Source organism: Balaenoptera musculus, chromosome 20 (genome assembly GCF_009873245.2).
Source record: "Balaenoptera musculus isolate JJ_BM4_2016_0621 chromosome 20, mBalMus1.pri.v3, whole genome shotgun sequence".
Taxonomy (NCBI): domain Eukaryota; kingdom Metazoa; phylum Chordata; class Mammalia; order Artiodactyla; family Balaenopteridae; genus Balaenoptera; species Balaenoptera musculus.
The window spans coordinates 41,921,900-41,941,499 of NC_045804.1; the positions used below are offsets into that span (position 1 = coordinate 41,921,900).

At 38.6% G+C, this 19,600-nt stretch overlaps 1 protein-coding gene across 2 annotated transcripts in view; it reads right to left on the reverse strand.

Annotated features, from left to right (window-relative positions):
* ATAD5 (ATPase family AAA domain containing 5) overlaps positions 1–15,584 on the reverse strand; it is a 41,421-nt gene extending 25,837 nt beyond the window's left edge. For both annotated transcript variants that reach the window (XM_036838432.1, XM_036838431.1), the window contains exons 1-6: positions 15,168–15,584; positions 10,990–12,914; positions 10,165–10,273; positions 5,917–6,072; positions 3,874–3,997; positions 3,245–3,326 (exon numbers count right to left, since the gene is read on the reverse strand). In XM_036838432.1, coding sequence (XP_036694327.1) covers positions 3,245–3,326; positions 3,874–3,997; positions 5,917–6,072; positions 10,165–10,273; positions 10,990–12,914; positions 15,168–15,233 — 2,462 coding nt within the window. In that variant the 5' untranslated portion in view covers positions 15,234–15,584. The remainder of the gene's footprint in view (positions 1–3,244; positions 3,327–3,873; positions 3,998–5,916; positions 6,073–10,164; positions 10,274–10,989; positions 12,915–15,167) is intronic.
* Positions 15,585–19,600: the final 4,016 nt, after the last annotated feature.

The window sequence follows — 19,600 nt, forward strand, 5'->3', positions numbered from 1 at the left end:
AAAAATTTAATCAGCTACCTGAGATGTTAGCTGGTCAAATTCTTTTTCTGCTTATCATAAAAACGAAAGTCTTTCAGTGTTAAAAAAAATTAAATAAAAATAAGTATATACAGAAAATAATGTCTTGAAGGACATCCACCAAAATGTCTTTGTCTTCCTTTTTTTTATTTAAACATACATTTATATTATAATCAGAAAACAAAATCAGTGCCACATTTCTAAAAGTTAATACAAGAACTTCTAAGGTAATATTGTTTCCAATACAATAGCAGGAACCTTAAGCCCCTTATTATTGATGTCTCAGTTTCACCTGGCTTATCTTGTATTGCTAATCATAAGAATCTTGACTTTAGCGGGAGGGTGGTGAAAGGGTAAAGAAGGATGGGATGACGGAGTGGCGGAGGGGAGAGAGAGCGTGGTGCTGGTGTATCACAGCTTATACACCCTTCCTAGCCTGCCATATATAGAGTGAGGACTGTAATATTCTCTGCAAACTGAAATTTGGGTTGGTAATTAAGAAGAGGCTTCAAAAATTTCTATTCCTTTCCAGTTTGAGAGAAATGAAGAAAAGATGAGATCTAAAGCCAGACTGAAGAGATTAATCTCAGAAAAGAGGAGGTGTACCTTTTTGACTATTAACTGGAGGGAAGGACGAAAAGACGGGTAAAGTAGCTATATTAGTATGTGCTTATAGCGGAAGGTAAACTTTAAGGAGGGGGTACAAGGTACTAATAAAAAATATACACACATATATTATATACACAGTTAGAAATAGTTTTGGATGTGTGTGTTTGTGTGTGTGTGTGTGTGTGTGTGTGTATTTCCTAGCTTTATCTGCTGAGAAAGTCTAGAAGCACTGATACCTCAGGAGCATTAGGTAAAATAAGCACCTTCACTAAAAGGAACCAGGGCTCCTTGGAGAAGAGGCTAATTACAGAGCTGGGGCAGGGCAAATAAAAGATGAGCCTGGAATCTGCCTGCCAATGCAGGGGACACGGGTTCGAGCCCTGGTCTGGGAGGATCCCACATGCCGCGGAGCAACGAGGCCCGTGAGCCACAACTACTGAGCCTGCGCGTCTGGAGCTCATGCTCCGCAACAGGAGAGGCCGCAACAGTGAGAGGTCCGCGCACCGCAATGAAGAGTGGCTCCCGCTCGCTGCAACTAGAGAAAGCCCTTGCGCAGAAACGAAGACCCAACACAGCCAAAAATAAATAAATAAATTAATTAATTAATTAAAAAAAAAAAGAGCCTGGAATATCTTTGTGTTCAAAAAAGTAAGAAATGCTCAATAAATGATGAGTATGTGTCAAAGGGGCATAGAAACCAAGCTGAAGGGCTTCCAATGGCCAAATTAGAAGCAATTTGAGCATTAAAATTATTAATGGATTAAAACCCAGAGAATAAAACAGGAATCCATGAGTAAATGGGTAAATACTGGAAACAACCCAAATGGCCACCAATAAAAGAATAAATTGTGGTAAATATATTCGTATAAGGAATACTATTCAGCAATAAAAAAGAATAGACTACTGATATTGACTGAAAGAAGCCAGAGACAAAAGTGTACCTCCTGTATGATTTCATTTCTATGAATTCTAGAAAAGGCAAACTAATCTATACCAACAGAAAGTAGATCACAGGTTGCATGGCATTGGGAGTGGAAGGCAGGGATGAACTGCAAAGAGGCAAAAGGGAATTTGTGAGTGATGAAATGTTCTCTATTGTGGTGGCGATCACACAGATGTGTATATTTGTTAAAGCTCAAATTGTTTACTTAATATGGGTGCATATGATTGTATGTACATTATACCTGAATAAAGTTGATTTTAAAAAATATATGTGTACTGAGCAAGAGCAGTTAGGCACAAAACAATATATATATAAAGTTTACGTGAAGTTCTAAAACAGACAAGACTAACCCATGGCAACAGAAGTCAAACTAATTGATGGTAATAGAAATCAGAATAGTGGTAACCTTTTGCTGTGGTGGTGATGGTGGTGATACAGAAAAACAGTAAGTAACCGTTAGGGAGTAAAAGAAAGATGTTATATCTTGATATAGTGTACTTATCAAAACTGTATGCTTAAGATTTGTGCATTTAACAATATGTAATTATTCCTCAATAAAATTGAAACAGGAAAAAAAAAATAACCTGAACTCATGTCCCTAAACCTGGTCTTCTTCCATCGTGCCATCTACTGGCACAGACCAGAACTTAAGTGTCATCCTTCTACCTTCGTCTCTCCCACCCCCAGCCCCCGTGTCTAATTAATCAAGGGTTCTTAAATTTATCTCCTAAAATCTTTTCATACATCATCTCCAGCATCTGAGTCCACACCTCCATCATCTCACACCCAAACCCTTGCATCCATTCTAGTCCCTCCTCCATCCCATTCTCTGTACAATAGCCAAATTAATCCAGCAGTCAAATTAAACTTTCAAAATCCAAATGTTTATGTCCATACTCCTGTTTAAAACCCTCTGATTGCTTCTCATTGCTCTTAGCATAGTGACAAAGTTCGTTCATAAGGGCCCCGCCCACGTGGGCTGGCAGCCACCTCTCCAGCGTAATCTCATTTCTCTCACCCGTGCTGTTTGTGCTCAAGTCACACTGGCATTCCTTCAGCCTCCGGTATTTACCACGCTCCTTCCAGCCACAGGGACTCAGTGGATGGTCCCTCTGGCTGGAACACTGCTCCTCCCCCTGATGAACTCCTGCTCATCCTTCAGTTCAGATGTCATTTCCTCAGGAAATCCTTTCTTGACCAGACCAAATCTACTCAACAAACTTTTAATAGACTTTGTACCTCTCCTTCTTAGCACACTGCAATTTTTCATTTGTTGGCCCAATTAATGTTTAATCAGATTGTCTTTCCTCTAGGGTATAAGCCTCCTGAGGACAGGTAATGTGTCTTATTCCCCATGATATTCTTAGTACCAAAAACAGCACCTGCTACATAGTAGGTATTTAAATTTTTACTGAACAAGTTCATAAATCAGCTTTTTGCTATTTTTGGTTTGCTTGTTTATTTTTCCACTGTTTTGTCTAGAGATGGACACAAAATGTTTGCAAAAGACCAAGATCTTCAAATTGCAGCTGTAGCATTGTCAATATTGTCATCTGTAAAAATGGATTTATCAAAGCTTCAAATGATAACTTAAATGCTTTCTCATCAAAGTAAATGAATGCAAAACATATTCCATGAAATATTTTGGCATTTTAAAATTTGTATCAGACTGACCTGCTTTCATCAAAACCAAGGACAGGATCAGCTGTTTTCTGAGCCTTTCTAGTAAGAAATAAAGGCGCGACTTTCACTTTTCCTTAGAAAAATAAATGCTTAGGTTAGTATCAAGGTTCACCATCTCCACTTACCTCTAGCTACTTTTAAAACTTTAAAAAAATTTTTTTAATTAAAAAATTTTCTATAATGAGCTGATCTCTCAACCTGGCAAAATCAATATCAGAATCTCTTGGGGAGCTTCTTTTTAAACTACAGGTTCCCACAACCCACCTCTGGAGATTCTCAGTCAGTATGTCTAGGGAAGGACCTAAGGATTTAAAAATTTTTTAAATTTACCAGATGATTTTGATGATCAGTCAGTTTTGGGAACCACTAAGTTAACTGAGGCTAAATAGATACAAAGAAATGCAATCACTTAAAATACACTCAGTTAACTTTTGTAAAACTCTTCACTACATTATAACTTTACTCATTTACTCATTAAAATAAAGATATTTAATATAATTAAAAGGTTATATTTTATAAGACAAGAGATTAAATCAAAACGAGATAAAATTAAAATTCAGAACAATATAATCCCCCCAAAACATTCTAATGTTCATCATCAGGTTATCAAATCTGATTACCAGGGACATTTTTAGGAGTCTTGTTAAGTTTTTTTCCTAACACATCATTCAGACACTGAAGTTTCTTCTGATTTTTCTCAGGATGCTTTAAAGGAGTAGGACTTGAACCTGTTATTACAGAGTCCTAAGACAAAATAAGAAAAAAATTTTTTAATAACATACAATTAATGTTATTAAAATTTCAAAAGGATTACAGTGCTAGAAGCCATGACAAGATAATCACATTAGCAACTCCAAACATCTCCCTGTCAGAAACTAACACGGAAAACACAGGATATGAATGGCAATAGTCTGTGCTTATATCATACACGTTCACGTGATCAAAGAGTGGATTTATTATGACCATGGGTTTTCTTTTTTAAAGAAGAAACTAACAGACTATATTGCAGATAAAAGAATCAATACAACCAAGCTATAAAAATTATGGCTATTCCCTTTCAGAACTATACATCCTAGATATGTATTAGATTAAGTCTGGTAAGTTCTCATGTGGTCAGCATACATCTATTGAGCATCTACTATGTGTTAGGCAATACAGCAGGCACTGGGAACACACAAAAAAATGAAACTCTAGAGTTGGTGTCAAGTTTACACCAGGGTCTAGGGGACAGAGGGAGAGCTAATCTATGAGTAAATAGTTTAACTAGTGAGCTTCCCTGGTGGCACAGTGGTTAAGAATCCGCCTGCCAATGAAGGGGACACAGGTTCGAGCCCTGGTCCAGTAAGATCCCACATGCCCGCAGAGCAGCTAAGCCCGTGCACCACAACTACTGAGCCTGTGCTCTAGAGCCCGCGAGCCGCAACTGCTGAGCCCACATGCTACAACTACTGAAGCCCGCATGCCTAGAGCCCATGCTCCGCAACAAGAGAAGCCACCGAGGTGAGAAGCCCGCACACCGCAACGAAGAGTAGCCCCCGCTCGCCACAACTAGAGAAAGCCCGTGTGCAGCATCGAAGACCCAAAGCAGCCAAAAATAAATGAATAAATAAATAAATTTATTTAAAAAAATAGTTTAACTAGCTATAATACAGTATAGTGAAAGTAATACTGACTAAAATACAAAAAAAAAAAACCCCATGAAAGTAAATTAAAGTACATATAGGGAAGGAAACTATTTGCCTTGAAGGCATCAGCAAAGCTTTCAAGAGGAGGTAGTCGATTATTCACAGCATTTTTCATAGCCGAAAAGTGGAAACAACCCAAATGTCCATCAACTGATGAATGGGTAAATCAAATGTGGTATTTCCATATAATGGGGTGTTATTTGGTTAAAAAAAGAAACAAAATACTGATTCTACAACATAGAAGAACCTTTAAAACATTATGCTAAATGACAGAAGCCAGATACGAACGACACATATGGTAGGATACCATTTATATTAAATGTCCAGAATAGGCAAATCTATAGAGACAGAAAGTAGATTAGTGTTTGGCTAGGGCTGGGGGAGGGGAGATAGGAAGGTGACAGCTAAGGAGAATGAGGGTTCTTTTGTGGGTAACGAAATATTCTAAAACTGACTGTGGCGATGAATGCACAACTCTGTGAATATACTAAAAGTGACTGAATTGCACACTTTAAATAAATCATGTTATTATATTTTTTAAAAAAAGAGAGAGAGATGGTGGCGTAATTTAGCAGGATTTTAAACTTTGAGTAGAAATTCCTCAGGTAGAAGAGAGTACCTAATATACATTTTACGCTGAATCTACAAACTGAAAAAAGTAAAAATTGCAGCCTTTGGGGCAAAATGAATAATTTAGTATGACAGAGCAAAAAGTGTGTGTTTGGGGAAGGGGGGTTGTTTTGAGGAAAAGGAGGAGCTAGTTCAGCCTAAGAAGGATCTTCAATGACTTGAGAAGGATTCAGAGTGTATTCTGTAGGCAAAAGAGAGCCAAAGCCTTTGAAAAGAGAATGGAAAATGATATTTTTTCTACCACCTCAGGGCTTCCTACAATTCTACCTTATAATTTTATAACGGTTTCCTTCTCCCATTTCAAACAGAAGAACAGAATTTATATCAATAAACATTTGTAATACTTACTTCTGTTTCTGACCTTTCAGGGAGCGTCTGATGTCTGGACGAACGCCTTAAAGGTGTCACTATTCCTTCAGTAGCTTTTGACCTACTAATGTGTAAAGCTTTTGCTTTTTCAATCAATCGTTTTGCTTTGGATACATTTTTTGAAGCACTGCTTACCTAAACACAAATGTGAAATAATAATTTAGGTTACTGGCAAATATTTTATATTTAATAATAGGAAAAAAAAGAAAAGGCAAACCTTTAAAGACAGTAAAAAGATCAGTAGTTGCCAGGGAAAAAGGAAGGGACAAATAGGCAGAGCACAGAGGATTTTTAAGGCAGTGAAACTACTCTGTATGGTACTATAATGGTGGATAAATGTCATTTTACATTTGTCTAAACCCACAGAATGTACAATACCAAGAGTGAACCTTAATTTAAACTACAGACACTGGGTGATAATGATGTGTCAATGTAAGTTCATCAATTATAACAAATGTACTATTTTGATATTGATTATGGGGAGGCTATGCATGTGTGACAGCACTGGGTATATGGGAAATCTATACCTTTTGCTCAATTTTGCTGTGAACCTAAAACTGCTCTAAAAAATGAAGCCCACTAAGTACATATATAATAGAAAAATATAATCACAGATCACACTAAATAAAAGACCAAAAAAAGGTTATTCAAATCTTACCAAGGAAATGAAATTAAAATGTGTCTAATTATACTTGGTTTGCCTTTATTTCTTGCTTGAAATCTATTCAGATAAATATAATTACATTTGTGAAAAACACCCAAAAAGATATCCATATTAAATGTCTGTATATAAAAAAATTTTTTAAAAATAGATGTCTGGGGACTTCCCCGGTGGTCCAGTGGTTAAGACTCCACGCTTCCAGTGCAGGGGTCAGGGGTTCAATCCCTAGTCAGGGAAGTTCCACATGCTGCGTGGTGCAGCCAAAACAAACAAACACATAGATGTCTGTACAGATTAGAATTATTGGTTATTTCCCCATTATCTTCATGGCATCTATTCTTTGATTTTAGTCACTTTTAGGCTGAATCCTTTGGAGAGAGGTTGAAAGGTAGTAGGTATGGAAAAGATCACTGACAAGAATAAAGTCTGGCCTTCAGGCCTGGCTCTGCCGCTGATGTACTAAGCGATCTTGGCATTTAAATATTATCTTCCATATAATGTATTTTCAATATTCTGAGTTCTACAGGTTTTTACATTTGGATTAAAAACACATAGCAAGCAAACTGCAAAATAGTTCACGTTATATGATCCCTTTTAAAAATGACATATAAATATTTAAGGATAGGAAAAAGTCTGGACAGATAAACTTGTAACTATTAAAAGTGGGTTCCCCCTGGGGACCTCCCTGGTGGCACAGTGCTTAAGAATCTGCCTGCTAATGCAGGGGACACGGGTTCAATCCCTGGTCCGGGAAGATCCCACATGCCGCGGAGCAACTAAGCCCATGCGCCACAACTACTGAGCCTGCACTCTAGAGCCTGCGAGCCACAATTACTGAAGCCGGAACACCTAGAGCCCGTGCTCCGCAACAAGAGAAGCCATCGCAATTAGAAGCCCGCACACTGCAATGAAGAGTAGACCCTGCTCGCCACAACTAGAGAAAGCCCACGCACAGCAACGAAGATCCAAGGCAGTCAAACAAATAAATAAATAAATAAAATTAAATCCAAATAAATAAATAATATAAGCAGCATTTAAAAGTTCAGTAGAATCTTTTTAAAAAGAGAGATAGCAATTAAGAAAAAAAAAGTGGGTTCCCCCTAAACAGCAGGAGAGAAAATTTTAAAAAGTTTTCACTTTTAAATTTATATACTACTGTGTCTTTTAAACAAATGTTTGCTGTTTTTAAAAACTTAAACTTTTTTGACTGCGCCTTGTGGCATGCAGGATCTTAGTTCCCACACCAGGGATCGAACCTGTGCCCCCTGCAGTGGAAGCGTGGAGTCCTAACCACTGGACCCCAAGGGAATTCCCAAAACTTTTTTAATGTTTTTTAAAAACATTAAAAAGAATAGGCACAGAAAAAAAATTTTTTTTAATTAAAATATAAAAAAAAGAATAGGCATGGATATTCAGAACATACATAAGGAGGTTAGGAATGTTAAGGATCTGCTTTATAGTAGTAGAGTGACAGATTTTTGTTGCTCTGCTAGCAAAATTTTTTTTTCTTTTTCATAGATTTATTTGATTGATTGATCTTTGGCTGTGTTGGATCTTCGTTGCGGTGCGCGGGCTTCTCATTGTGGTGGCTTCTCTTGTTGCAGAGCACAGGCTCTAGGTGTGTGGGCTCAGTAGTTGTGGTGTGTGGGCTCGGTAGTTGTGGCTCGCGGGCTCTAGAGCACAGGCTCTGTAGTTGTGGCGCACGGGCTTAGCTGCTCCGCGGCACGTGGGATCTTCCTGGACCAGGGCTCGAACTCGTGTCCCCTGCATTGGCAGGTGGATTCTTTTTTTTTTTTTTTTAATAAATTTATTTATTTATTAATTTATTAATTTTTTGGCTGCGTTGGGTCTTCATTGCTGTGCACGGGCTTCCTCTAGTTGCAGCAAGCGGGGGCTTGCAGAGCACGGGCTCCAGGCACACGGGCCTCAGCAATTGCAGCACGCGGGCTCAGCAGCTGTGGCTTGCGGGCTCTAGAGCACAGGCTCAGTAGTTGTGGCACATGGGCCCAGTTGCTCCGCAGCATATGGGATCCTCCGGGACCAGGGCTCGAACCCCTGTCTCCTGCATTGGCAGGCTGATTCCCAACCACTGCGCCACCAGGGAAGTCCCGGCAGGTGGATTCTTAACCACTGTGCCACCAGGGAAGTCCCTAGCAAAATTTTTGACAGGCTGATGAACCTTAGGATAAGTTAGTATTCAAAATAATCCAGCTAAATTTAAATTAACGACTCAATCATTGAAACAGTTAAGAAAGACATATGTTTTAGTGAATGTGTGAAAAAAAAAATCCACATGCATTTTGGCATGTAGTTCTGCTATTACCTGAAATCTGGGTTTTTTCTTCCTAATAGTTATTTCTCTGATAAAAGTTTTTAAAAGTTCATGTTTATAGAAAAACAAAAAACAGAAAAATGAAGAAAATCAAAATCAACCATAATCCTATCATCTCAAAAACCAGTCATTTCCAACACCCTCCTTTCTGACCTAGCTGCCTGTCCTCCCAGCTCACACTTGGTTACTCGTGACTAAAACAGGAACCTCCGTCCTGACAGCTCTCTACTTTCTCCTTATTTATCAGTCCCTGGTACCCCTTTTCCCCATCCCCAGCTTAAATTCCATCATATATCATGTCAACCCTCAAAAATGTTTTCACCTCCTTTGGCACCACTGTCCTTCAAAACAGGGTTAAATATTTACTTTATGAGATTAATGATAAGAGTACCAAGCATAGTACCTAGAGTGAGATAAGAAGCCCCCCCACACGGAAAAAAAAGAGAGTTGTTAAATAAAAACAAAAGAGATACCAACTTTCTGTGGCAGTGGCTTTCACCCAAGGATTATATCAGGATCACCCTGGTGGCTTTTTCAACACACACACACACACACACACTTGTACCTACTCACCCAGGAGAGAATCCAATTCTCTCATAATAAGGGATAAGCAGTTTACTTTACAAAAGCAGCTAAACTATTCTTATATATACAACCTCTCCCTTTAGGATAGTGGTTTGCAACTGGGGACGATTTTTCCCTCCAGGGGATATTTAGCAATGACTGGAGATATTTTGGTTGTCATAGCTAGGGCAGTTGGGGTGCTATTGGCATCTCACGGGTAGAGGCCAGGATTACTGCTAAACATCCTATAATGTACAAGACACTTCCCCACAACAAAGAATTATCCAGTGCACAATGTCAACAGTACCAGGGTTGAGAGACCCCACTTGTTAGCCTCTAATCTATAGAAATAAGCCAAAAATTCAATCATGCTTATTTCCGTAAGCAGCCTTAGGGAAAAAGATTGGAATATAACTGTCACTAAGAAAACTTTTTCTAAGTAAACTATACTGTCTTTATCAACTGCTTTCATCTCACAATAAGATATGTTGATCTCTTAATAAGCTAACTAGAGGAATGAAATAACAGCAAAAAATAATACAGGGTTATAGTTAACATAAGCAATCTATGAAATATGTGAATCTTCTTTTGGCGTATCACTTCCAATAGTAATAGTTATTGTTTTACAAAACAGAATATCACTTACAGGACACCCTAATATTTCAATTACCTTTCTAGTCTGAGACTCAAAATCTTCATCAGCTGCTTCAGATTTCTTAGACCTTTTCTTAGATTTTTTCTTAGATTTTTTGGGAGTACTAATTCTGGTGAATTTCATTCTGAAAAAAACCCAAAAAGATATTCACAAACATTTATATGATTATAATGTGTAAGAATTTCAATTAAATACAGAAAGGAATCAACTAGGGCTCTAATTTCTGGACAGTTCTGAAACAGAAAACGAAAAAGGACACCCCCCATTAGTTTCAAACTACTGATTCAAAAGTAAGCCAAACTCAATGTTAAACCTTTAGAAAATATAAAGTTTCATTTTATAAATCATAAGCTTTCTAGAAAATTAGCCCCTAAGATTAGCCAGAACCAACATGCAAGTACATGGTGAGTTGGCCAAAAAGTTCATTCAGGTTTCCCGAAGCATCTTATGGAAAGACCTGAACAAACTTTCTGGCCAACCCAATACCTCACAGTATATGGCTCAGCTTACCTAAAAAAGTTCTATGATTTATTTTTAATCTTATGTTTGTTAAATGCACAGAATTCATATTTGGAGGATATTTCTCCAGGAATTAACAACTATGATAAATAAGAGTTTAAAACTCATCTAAAATACATCTAGAATTCTTCTGAAATCATGCCTGACTTTAAATTAAATATGGAAAATAAGCAACATTTTTGAAACCCTGTTTTCTTTTTCTTATAAATCAGCCATGTTCTAGAAAAAAAACACACAATTCTTCAGTGCTTGACATATTTTCCTTCACATCTAATAATACATGCAGAATATTTAGAACTTGAGAATAAAACAAAACTTTACCTAATAGGACTCTCTGAATCAGAGGATACTGTTATTAATTCTGCTGTATATAAGCTATGCTTCCCTGATAAGTTCGCTGCTTTTTGAGTAGAAGCTTTTACTGGACTATCGTCTTGTGCGTCTTCAGAATCAGTACCTCTAATGATTACTGTAGCAGGTGTGCTGCTACTTCTTACAGATCTTCTGCTTGGTTTCAGTGTAGAAACATATACCAAGCTGTCTTCAGTCTCAGCTTTAGAGTGTATAACCTTATCCTTAACTGGTATGCCGGTTTTTCTTGAAGACTTATTGTTACACGGAGAGGAAACTTTTAGAGGGTCATCATCTGCTGTACCTTCACAAACAAGGTTTTTGCTGTTAAGTAATGTGCTGTTTTTGAAAACTTCTGTTTTCTTTTGTCTTAAACTCATTCTAAGCCTGTTTTGATTTTGTTTCTCTTTAAAGGAAAAAGTTGATTCTTTCTCTTGAGTATTTCTCTCTCTATTTTCACCTGGAATAGCACCAGTATCTAAGATTTTTTTATTCTTTTTCTTCAGCTTTTTACTTTTCTCCTTAGGAAAACCTCCTTTATCAGCATGTGTCTGTGAATTGCCATTATTTGAAATCATTTGGATATTAGGATTTTCCATGATTTTTTTAGAATTATTGTCTCTTCCTTCCTCATTTAAAGATTTTTCATTGAGCTCTTTCTGCTTATCAGAAGATTTTTTGACTCCATTTTTAAGTGCATCTGATGTTGGCTGCCTAAATGCTTTCATAAACTGCTGTCTTTCTTCTAGAGTGCATTTTGGTTTCACAGCTTCAGAACTTCCAGCTTCCAACACTGCCAATTCTAGTTCTTCCTCATGTATAACGACGTTAGATTTTCTTTTCTGAATCGTCTGTTCATTCTCAGGATCAGACAGACTATTTTCCACTTCCACCTGCTTTTGTTTCAAGAAAATTGAGGGTATTTTCCCTGTCTTTTTTGGGGGGATGGGGTGAACTTGTGCAAGAACAGTGACTGTCTTAAAGCGGACCTGTTGGGAAATATCATAGGTTTCTGGGTCAGTCATACCACCACTTTTGACTGTATCGTCAACAGTTTCAGAAGGAATACAAATAGACACTGTAGAGTCTGGTGCCTGTTCCACTTCACTTTCGTTGTGACTTTTTAAAAATTCCTCATATGAGACAGTTATTGTACTATCATTTAACTGGGCTGTTTTAGTTATATTATCTCTAGATTCTGCATCATTTGCAGTATTTTCAATTTCATTAGTTAGGGAAGGCATTATCTGTTTACTATCATTACCATCTCTTTTAAGGAGATTTAGTTCCTCTGCTAAGGGTAAACTTTCAGATAGATCTATTACCTCTCTGTGCTTCCTTTTCCTCAATTTTCTGCGATCATTTTTTGAGGCCCCTTGTTTAGGACTTACTTTCCTAGAACTTTTTTTGGAGGTCATAGTTTTTGATTGTTTTTTGGTATCTTGAATACTTTCTGCAAGTACCTCGACATGTTTCTTATAGAGTAAAGCAGAAGTACTACTTTCCACAAAATTGTTACTTAAACTGGAGTCTTCCTTGCTATCATCACTGTTAATTTCAACTGGAGATTCATTTTCAGTTTTAGTATGACTTAGTTGATGAGATAAATTAAGTCTCTTTCGTCTCTTCTTATTCTCTGTATTTGAGGACATGTCCAAAGGTGTTTTACAGTCTTTGTCACTGTCAGCAGGCAATGGTGTGGATGACTTTATCTTGTACTTTTTTGCTGTCTGAGTTTTCTCATTTGTGGGTGAAGTCTTTCTAAAATAATCCAGAATATTACTGGATTTTGGTGGAGAGAAAACCCTGTCTCCAGTCTTCCCCATTGGTGATAAATATTTGGTGATTGTTTTGCAAGAAGTTCTGTCATCGTCTTTCCTTCGCTTCTTGCTTGCCTATCAATTTAAAAGAAGAAAAAAAGCACTTATTTCAAGCAACATAAATTTTAAACATGGATCTATTATTTTATGTAATGCGATAAAGAAAGGAAGGCTCCCTTAGTTGATAAACATTACATATTAGGAAGAAAAAGAGCTTTAAAGTTAAACCTACATTCAAATCTCAATGTCACATCAAGTTATACAATTATAATTTGTGTTCTTTACTATATATATTATACATCAATAAAAAGTTTCAAGGCCCCCTATGCTTGTATACAAATGTGTTAATTACTGTTGGCCTCTGTTTACTCTATAACCTTTGAATAGTACCACCCACCCCACAGAATTTGTAATGAAGATATTACATACAAACATGTGAAGTCTGATGCATGCTAGGAACTCTATAAATATTATTTCCATTCCCTTTATACTGTTTTAGTTAAAAATAAACAAATTATTCTAACTATTTCCAAGAAACAGGTACATGGTGAACAAGCCTAGGATCCCAAAATTTACCAATTAAATAAAAATTATAGTGGACATTTACTACAAATAAAACAAATAAGACTTTTCAGTGTTTTAGTATGCTATTAAGAGTTACCGCCTGCCTCTTACACTATTTAGTACCCTTAAAAAAAAACTCCATCAACTTTATTTTTAATTTCCCTCAGTTCATTTGTTAGAAAAAACTTGCCAGAACAACAAGAAAACCTTTTTTTTTTTGAAGATAAGTAACAAAGGAATTATACGTCTAGAAAATTAAAATGGATTATAAGGCTATCATGATTAAAAGCATAGCACTGATGCATGAATAGGCAGGCAACTTAATAGAACCGATTAGAAAACCAGAAAGAGACATAAGTGTGTATTTAAGAATTTGGTATATGATAATAGTAGCACTCAAGTTAGTGGACAAAGAAGTAGTTAATAAATAGTACTGGGACAAATTTTAACCCTCTGGATAAATATGAGACAAAATAAATTACAGACAGATTAAAATTTTACATCTTAAAATGAAATGATAAATGTACTAGAAGAAAATGCTAATGAGTTGTTAGTATTATTATTATCCTGAGCTCGTATCAGAGGCACAATACCATAGGCTCTGGAGTCAGGCAGATCTAAGTTCAAGTGCTGGCTCTGACATCTACTAGTGTGGGACCTTAAGCAAATTACTGTTAATTTTCTAACTTAACTTTTTCTAACCCAACTTACTTTTAATTACTTCTTAGCCTTCTCTCATCTGTAGAATACAGATAATAACACCTCATCACAGGGTTGATATTAAGTAAAATAATGTGTATAAGGTCCTTACCCTTAAAATACTAAACAGTAAGTATCATTACTGTGAAATAGCCCTCTAAGCAGGGCACCAAACACAGAAAGTGTAATGAAAAGACTGGAAAACTGAGCAAACAAAAAGCAAGAACTGTGTAATTCAAGTATCAAAAGTCCTTCTTCACACCTGAGACAAGCAGAGCAACTGCCTTTTCAGCAAAGAAGTATCAGCATAACATCTATTAGCAAGCAGACAAAAGTAGTCAATTCTAAAAAGTAAGGAAGAGTCGCAGCGAAATAAGTGAATATACATCTTGGCTCACTTCGAAGACATCTGTTTGCATACTTCAGTTAGAATGCGAGCTTGAAATGAAAAGGTGTAAAAGTATAGCAACCGTCTACTTTTAGATGCTACTCCACTACTTCATGGCATTAGAATCTCTTAACAACAACTGCTTAGTACATTTCACTGAAACTTGATGAACACAGGAGAATAACAGCATGCCAAGCTGGGACTTCTAACTGCAGTATCTTAAGCCCTAGAACAATGAGATAGTGATTTTTAAATGAAGTACCTTTTTTGATTCCTGTAGTGACAATCTAAGCGGTATTCCTAGAGCAGGTGATTGGGTGGACAGGTAGAACTTAAAGATTCTTTTTAACGCGAAAGTTCTATGATTCCTTATCATGAACCCCAGACTTGACCCTGGGATCCTCCATAACATTTCACAAGTCCAAAACATCAAGTTCCAGAAACATTTCAGGATCTGGGAACTAGTCCTTTACTAGGCATCTTAAGGTCCCCGCAAACATCTCACAATCCCAATGTTTCTAGGGACCTATCACGTCTTTAAGAAACGACACACCCCAGCAATTGTTCCACAGAATGTCAGGTTCTGGGGCCTCACCAGATCCCTCCTTTCCCCTCATAGATCCTAAGTCGGGATCACCTTTCACCCACACCCAACATTCGGAGATATTCAAGCTCACCTCATTCCCGTAGTCTTTCACCGGAGGGGGAGCAGCTGCCGCCGCCATGGCCAAGACCCCCACCATGCTCCTTGCTTCCCAGAATCCCGGTTCCTAGGACCTTCCGCGGCCCGGCCCGGCCTGTCGGGAGGCCATGGAGGCGGCCGGCCCCAGCAGGAGCGAGGAGCTGGGCCGCGGGGTCCGCCTCGGACTCCCCCGCGCCCACTGCCCGGGGTGGTCGCAGAGGCTGGGCCCAGCTCAACCAAGTAGAACGCGGGAAGAGGCGGTGAGAAAGCGCGGGCAGCGAAGACCCTCGGGCGCGGTCGGTGAGCGCGGGGTGCCCCTGAGGCCGGCGCTCCAGTTCTGAGTGATCGGGACTGGGGCTCCCGCGGGGAAAGCAGGCCGAACAAAAATCCTACCCGCGGGCTTCGGAAGGAGTTCTTGTCAATTGGGTTTTCGCGCCGTCCGGAGTGCAGGGGGCGGAGTTTAGATTGCTTCCGGAGGCTGCGCGGACAGTGAGCCGAGAGGGCCAAAATGCTTCTTCGGCAAGCCTGCAGGAGGCGGATTGCTTTACCATGAATCTAAAAGTAGCGGGGACTTCGGAGATTCAAACTTCTAACGCCCAGTTTCACTAATGAGGATATGATTTGACTAAGTCCGTTGGTGGCAGAATTAGAACCCCATGCTTTTGACGCCCCAGACTAGCCCCTATTTAAAGTGGAAAATCGAAAAATACAGAAAAGGGAATAACAACTGATTACACTCCTCCCACATGGAATAAAATGTTATTTTGGCAAGCGTCCTACCTAGAGATACGCCCACTTGGGGTCCGAGATTTCGACTTTTTACCCCTAATTGAGCTCAGGAGGCATTTCTTCCCGTGGATTTCGTCCTCGCGAGCAGCTAGGAGCCCAAGGTCGTCGCCTCAGCTGGCTGGCGTGTGTTCGAGTTGTTGCTGGGTACCAGTAGTTTGCTAGTTTGTAGTGAAGATAATCTCATACATCATTTGCATTGTTTTCATAGATATGTTTAGCTTTACATTTCTTTTTTTTTACATTGCACTTGCAATATAGAGAGTATGTTTATTTTGTCTGAGTGCTAGTTTTAACTACACGGTATGTAAGAGCTGAAACAAGTCATGTAAATACACCTGTCAAATAGTAACAGGAAGCCACCTTGTTCGGTCGGGTTATGCAAACTGATTTTAACTGTTGACGTAATTGTGTCTATCTTTATGGTATTTGCTATTGTCTGGACAACATAAAGGGTACAAATTTCTCCAATGAAATTAGTGGTAATTACTTTCTCCTTGAAAATTATTAACCCCGGATAAGGTTTTTCAGGAAGGGAGACTGCACTTCTAAATATAAACTGTTTTGATGTTTCGGTTTCGTTTGTTTGTAACTCACGTAGTGTAAGAACGCTGAGCAAGGAGAATAACGGCGAAGAGGAGGAGAAGATGGAAGAGCAAGAGCGTGGAGGAGGAGGAGAAGGAGGAGAAATCAATTAGAAAATTACAGAAAAAACTGAAAGTCTTTTTGACTTTCACCCCCTAACTCGGTCTCTTCTTCTTAGCCCCAATGGCAGCCAGTATTACCTATTTGGTGGATAGCATTGCAGCCTTTCTTAATACTTTTACATACATATACGTATCCGTAGAAAAATCTTTAGTTTCGTTTTTCTTTACATAAAAGGTAACAATGTAAATATCACTCAGCAATTTGTTTCTTTCATCATTGTCTTCAAGAGCTATACAGGTCGATCTGATTCGCTCCCTTTCATTCCTGAGCATTCCACCCAATTATGCACAACATATTATTTATGCATTTCCTTAGTGATGATCATTTAAATTGTCTTCAATTTTCTGTTAGTCAAACAATGAGTCAGCGAACATTCTTGTCTCCTTGAACACAAACGGTGCTTTTCCAGGATACACACCTAAGCGTGGAATTGCTGGGTTATAAGGTATGTCTCTAGCGCTTTTTATTCTTCTAAAAAACTAAGCATTTAAAACGTGTTGGGGGCTTCCCTGGTGGCGCAGTGGTTGAGAATCTGTCTGCCAATGCAGGGGACACGGGTTCAATCCCTGGTCTTCTAGCACTATAAATATCTGCTTATCTTTAAATATTTCAATATCTTTGCACAGCTTTTTAAAAAAATTATATATATATTTAAATTAATAAATTTATTTATTTATTTTTGGCTGTGTTGGGTCTTCGTTTCTGTGCAAGGGCTTTCTCTAGTTGTGGCAAGCGGGGGCCACTCTTCATCGCGGTGCGCGGGCCTCTCACTATCGCGGCCTCTCTTGTTGCGGAGCACAGGCTCCAGATGCGCAGGCTCAGTAGTTGTGGCTCACGGGCCTAGTTGCTCCGCGGCATGTGGGATCTTCCCAGACCAGGGCTTGAACCCATATCCCCTGCATTGGCAGGCAGATTCTCAACCACTGCGCCACCAGGGAAGCCCTACACAGCTTTTTTTTTTTTTTTTTTTTTAATAAATTTATTTATTTTCTTTATTTATTTTTGGCTGTGTTGGGTCTTCCTTGCTGCGCACTGGCTTTCTCTAATTGCGGCGAGCGGGGACTACTCTTAGTTGCGGTGCGTGGGCTTCTCATTGTGGTGGCTTCTCATTGCGGAGCACTGGCTCTAGGCACGTGGGCTTCAGTAGTTGCAGCACGCTGGCTCAGTAGTTGTGGCTCCTGGGCTCTAGAGCACAAGCTCAGTAGTTGTGGTTCACGGGCTTAGTTGCTCCGCGGCATGTGGTATCTTCCTGGACCAGGGCCTGAACCCGTGTCCCCTGCATTGGCAGGCGGATTCTCAACCACTGCTCCACCAGGGAAGCCCTAAATAGCTATTTCTTGATCTAACAATTTTAAACAGTATTCATTAAAGTCCTGTTATGGTGGTTAATTCTCTTGTAACACCACCCTCCATACTTTCTCTCCTCCCACATTCCCAATATAGTTATATTATAAAGACTTGTACACTTGTACACAAATGTTGATAGCAGCTTTATTTGTAATAGTAAAAAACTTGGAACAACCTATCAACAGGTACATTAACAAACACATCCATACCATGGAATACTACTCAGCAATAAAAAGAAATGAACTATCAATACATGAAACAACATGGATGAAAAAAGAGTATATATTGCACGATTCCATTTATTTAAAATTTGAGAAAAATGCAAATTAATCTGTAATTACAGAAAGCAGATCATCATTGCCTGTGTTCAGGGGTTGAAGGAGGGATAGATTACAAAGGAATGAGTTACATGGAAACTTTGGGGAGTGATGGAAATGTTCATTATCTTGGTTATGGTGATGGTTCCACAGGTATCTACTGATGCAAAAGTTCATCACATCTTATACTCTAAATATATGCAGTTTATTGCAAATCAGTTATACTCAATAAAGCTGTTTAAAAAATGGTTCAAGCTGATTGAAGGTTTTTAGCATAGGTGGGACTCACTAGTGGGTTCTACTGTAGGATGATCAGGAGATTTTCATTGGGGAACTTCCTAATGTTAATAGGTGGAGGTCTTTTCTCTGGACCACTTGGTTTCTCCTCCAATCTATTTAGGGGCAGAGGTGTTTATATCTCATGCAGTTTTGTGGAAGCAATAGGGAGGCATCACCTAAATGCATGGAATAGGGCAATGGACCTAAAATATCTAACTCTAATATTAACCGATGTCTCCCCTTTTCAGTCCCATACCTCATTCTCATGTGCTGTGTTATTGATCCTTCCATCCATTCCATAAATACAAATGAGTGCCTGATATGTGCCAGCTATGAACAAAGCAGCTGTGAACAAAACAGACAAAAATGCCTATCCTTTTAGAATTTATATTCTGGTTGGAAGAGACATGTAATAAAAATGATCCATAAGTAAAGTATATGGTAAGACAGGGCTAAATGCTGAGGAGAAAATAATGCAGGAAGTAGGATAAGGAAAGGAATGTCAGAATAGGGGTTGTGATTTTTTTTGTGACTAAAATTTTTGAAAGGATATATAGCATGAGTTTCTCAGGAGTCTTCGGGAAGAGTTAGCCCAATTCTGAATGGTTCATCCTCTGCAGTTTAGGTTGTAACTTCCTGCAGTTGTCTTGGGCAATTACTACTCCTCCACTTTCCATCTTCCAAAAATTTATGGAACTCTCTAGTGCTCTTTTGTGTTCTCTACTGTTCCATTTGTCCCTAATCCATTTTTTTTTCCTAATCCAGTTTTAAATTCCTTAATTGTTATTTTGATGGGGTTTTGGAAGGGAAAGGAGAGAAGCACCTGTGGCCAAGCCGAGAAAAGCCTTAAGACTCAGTTTAGGGTTTACCTTGTTCAAGAAACTTTTCCTGATACCTTCTTCCTTCCACTTTACCTTAGGCTGGATTAGGTGGCCGTCTCTGTGCATCTACTCATTGCACTCAATATATCAGAATATATATTCCTGCTTAT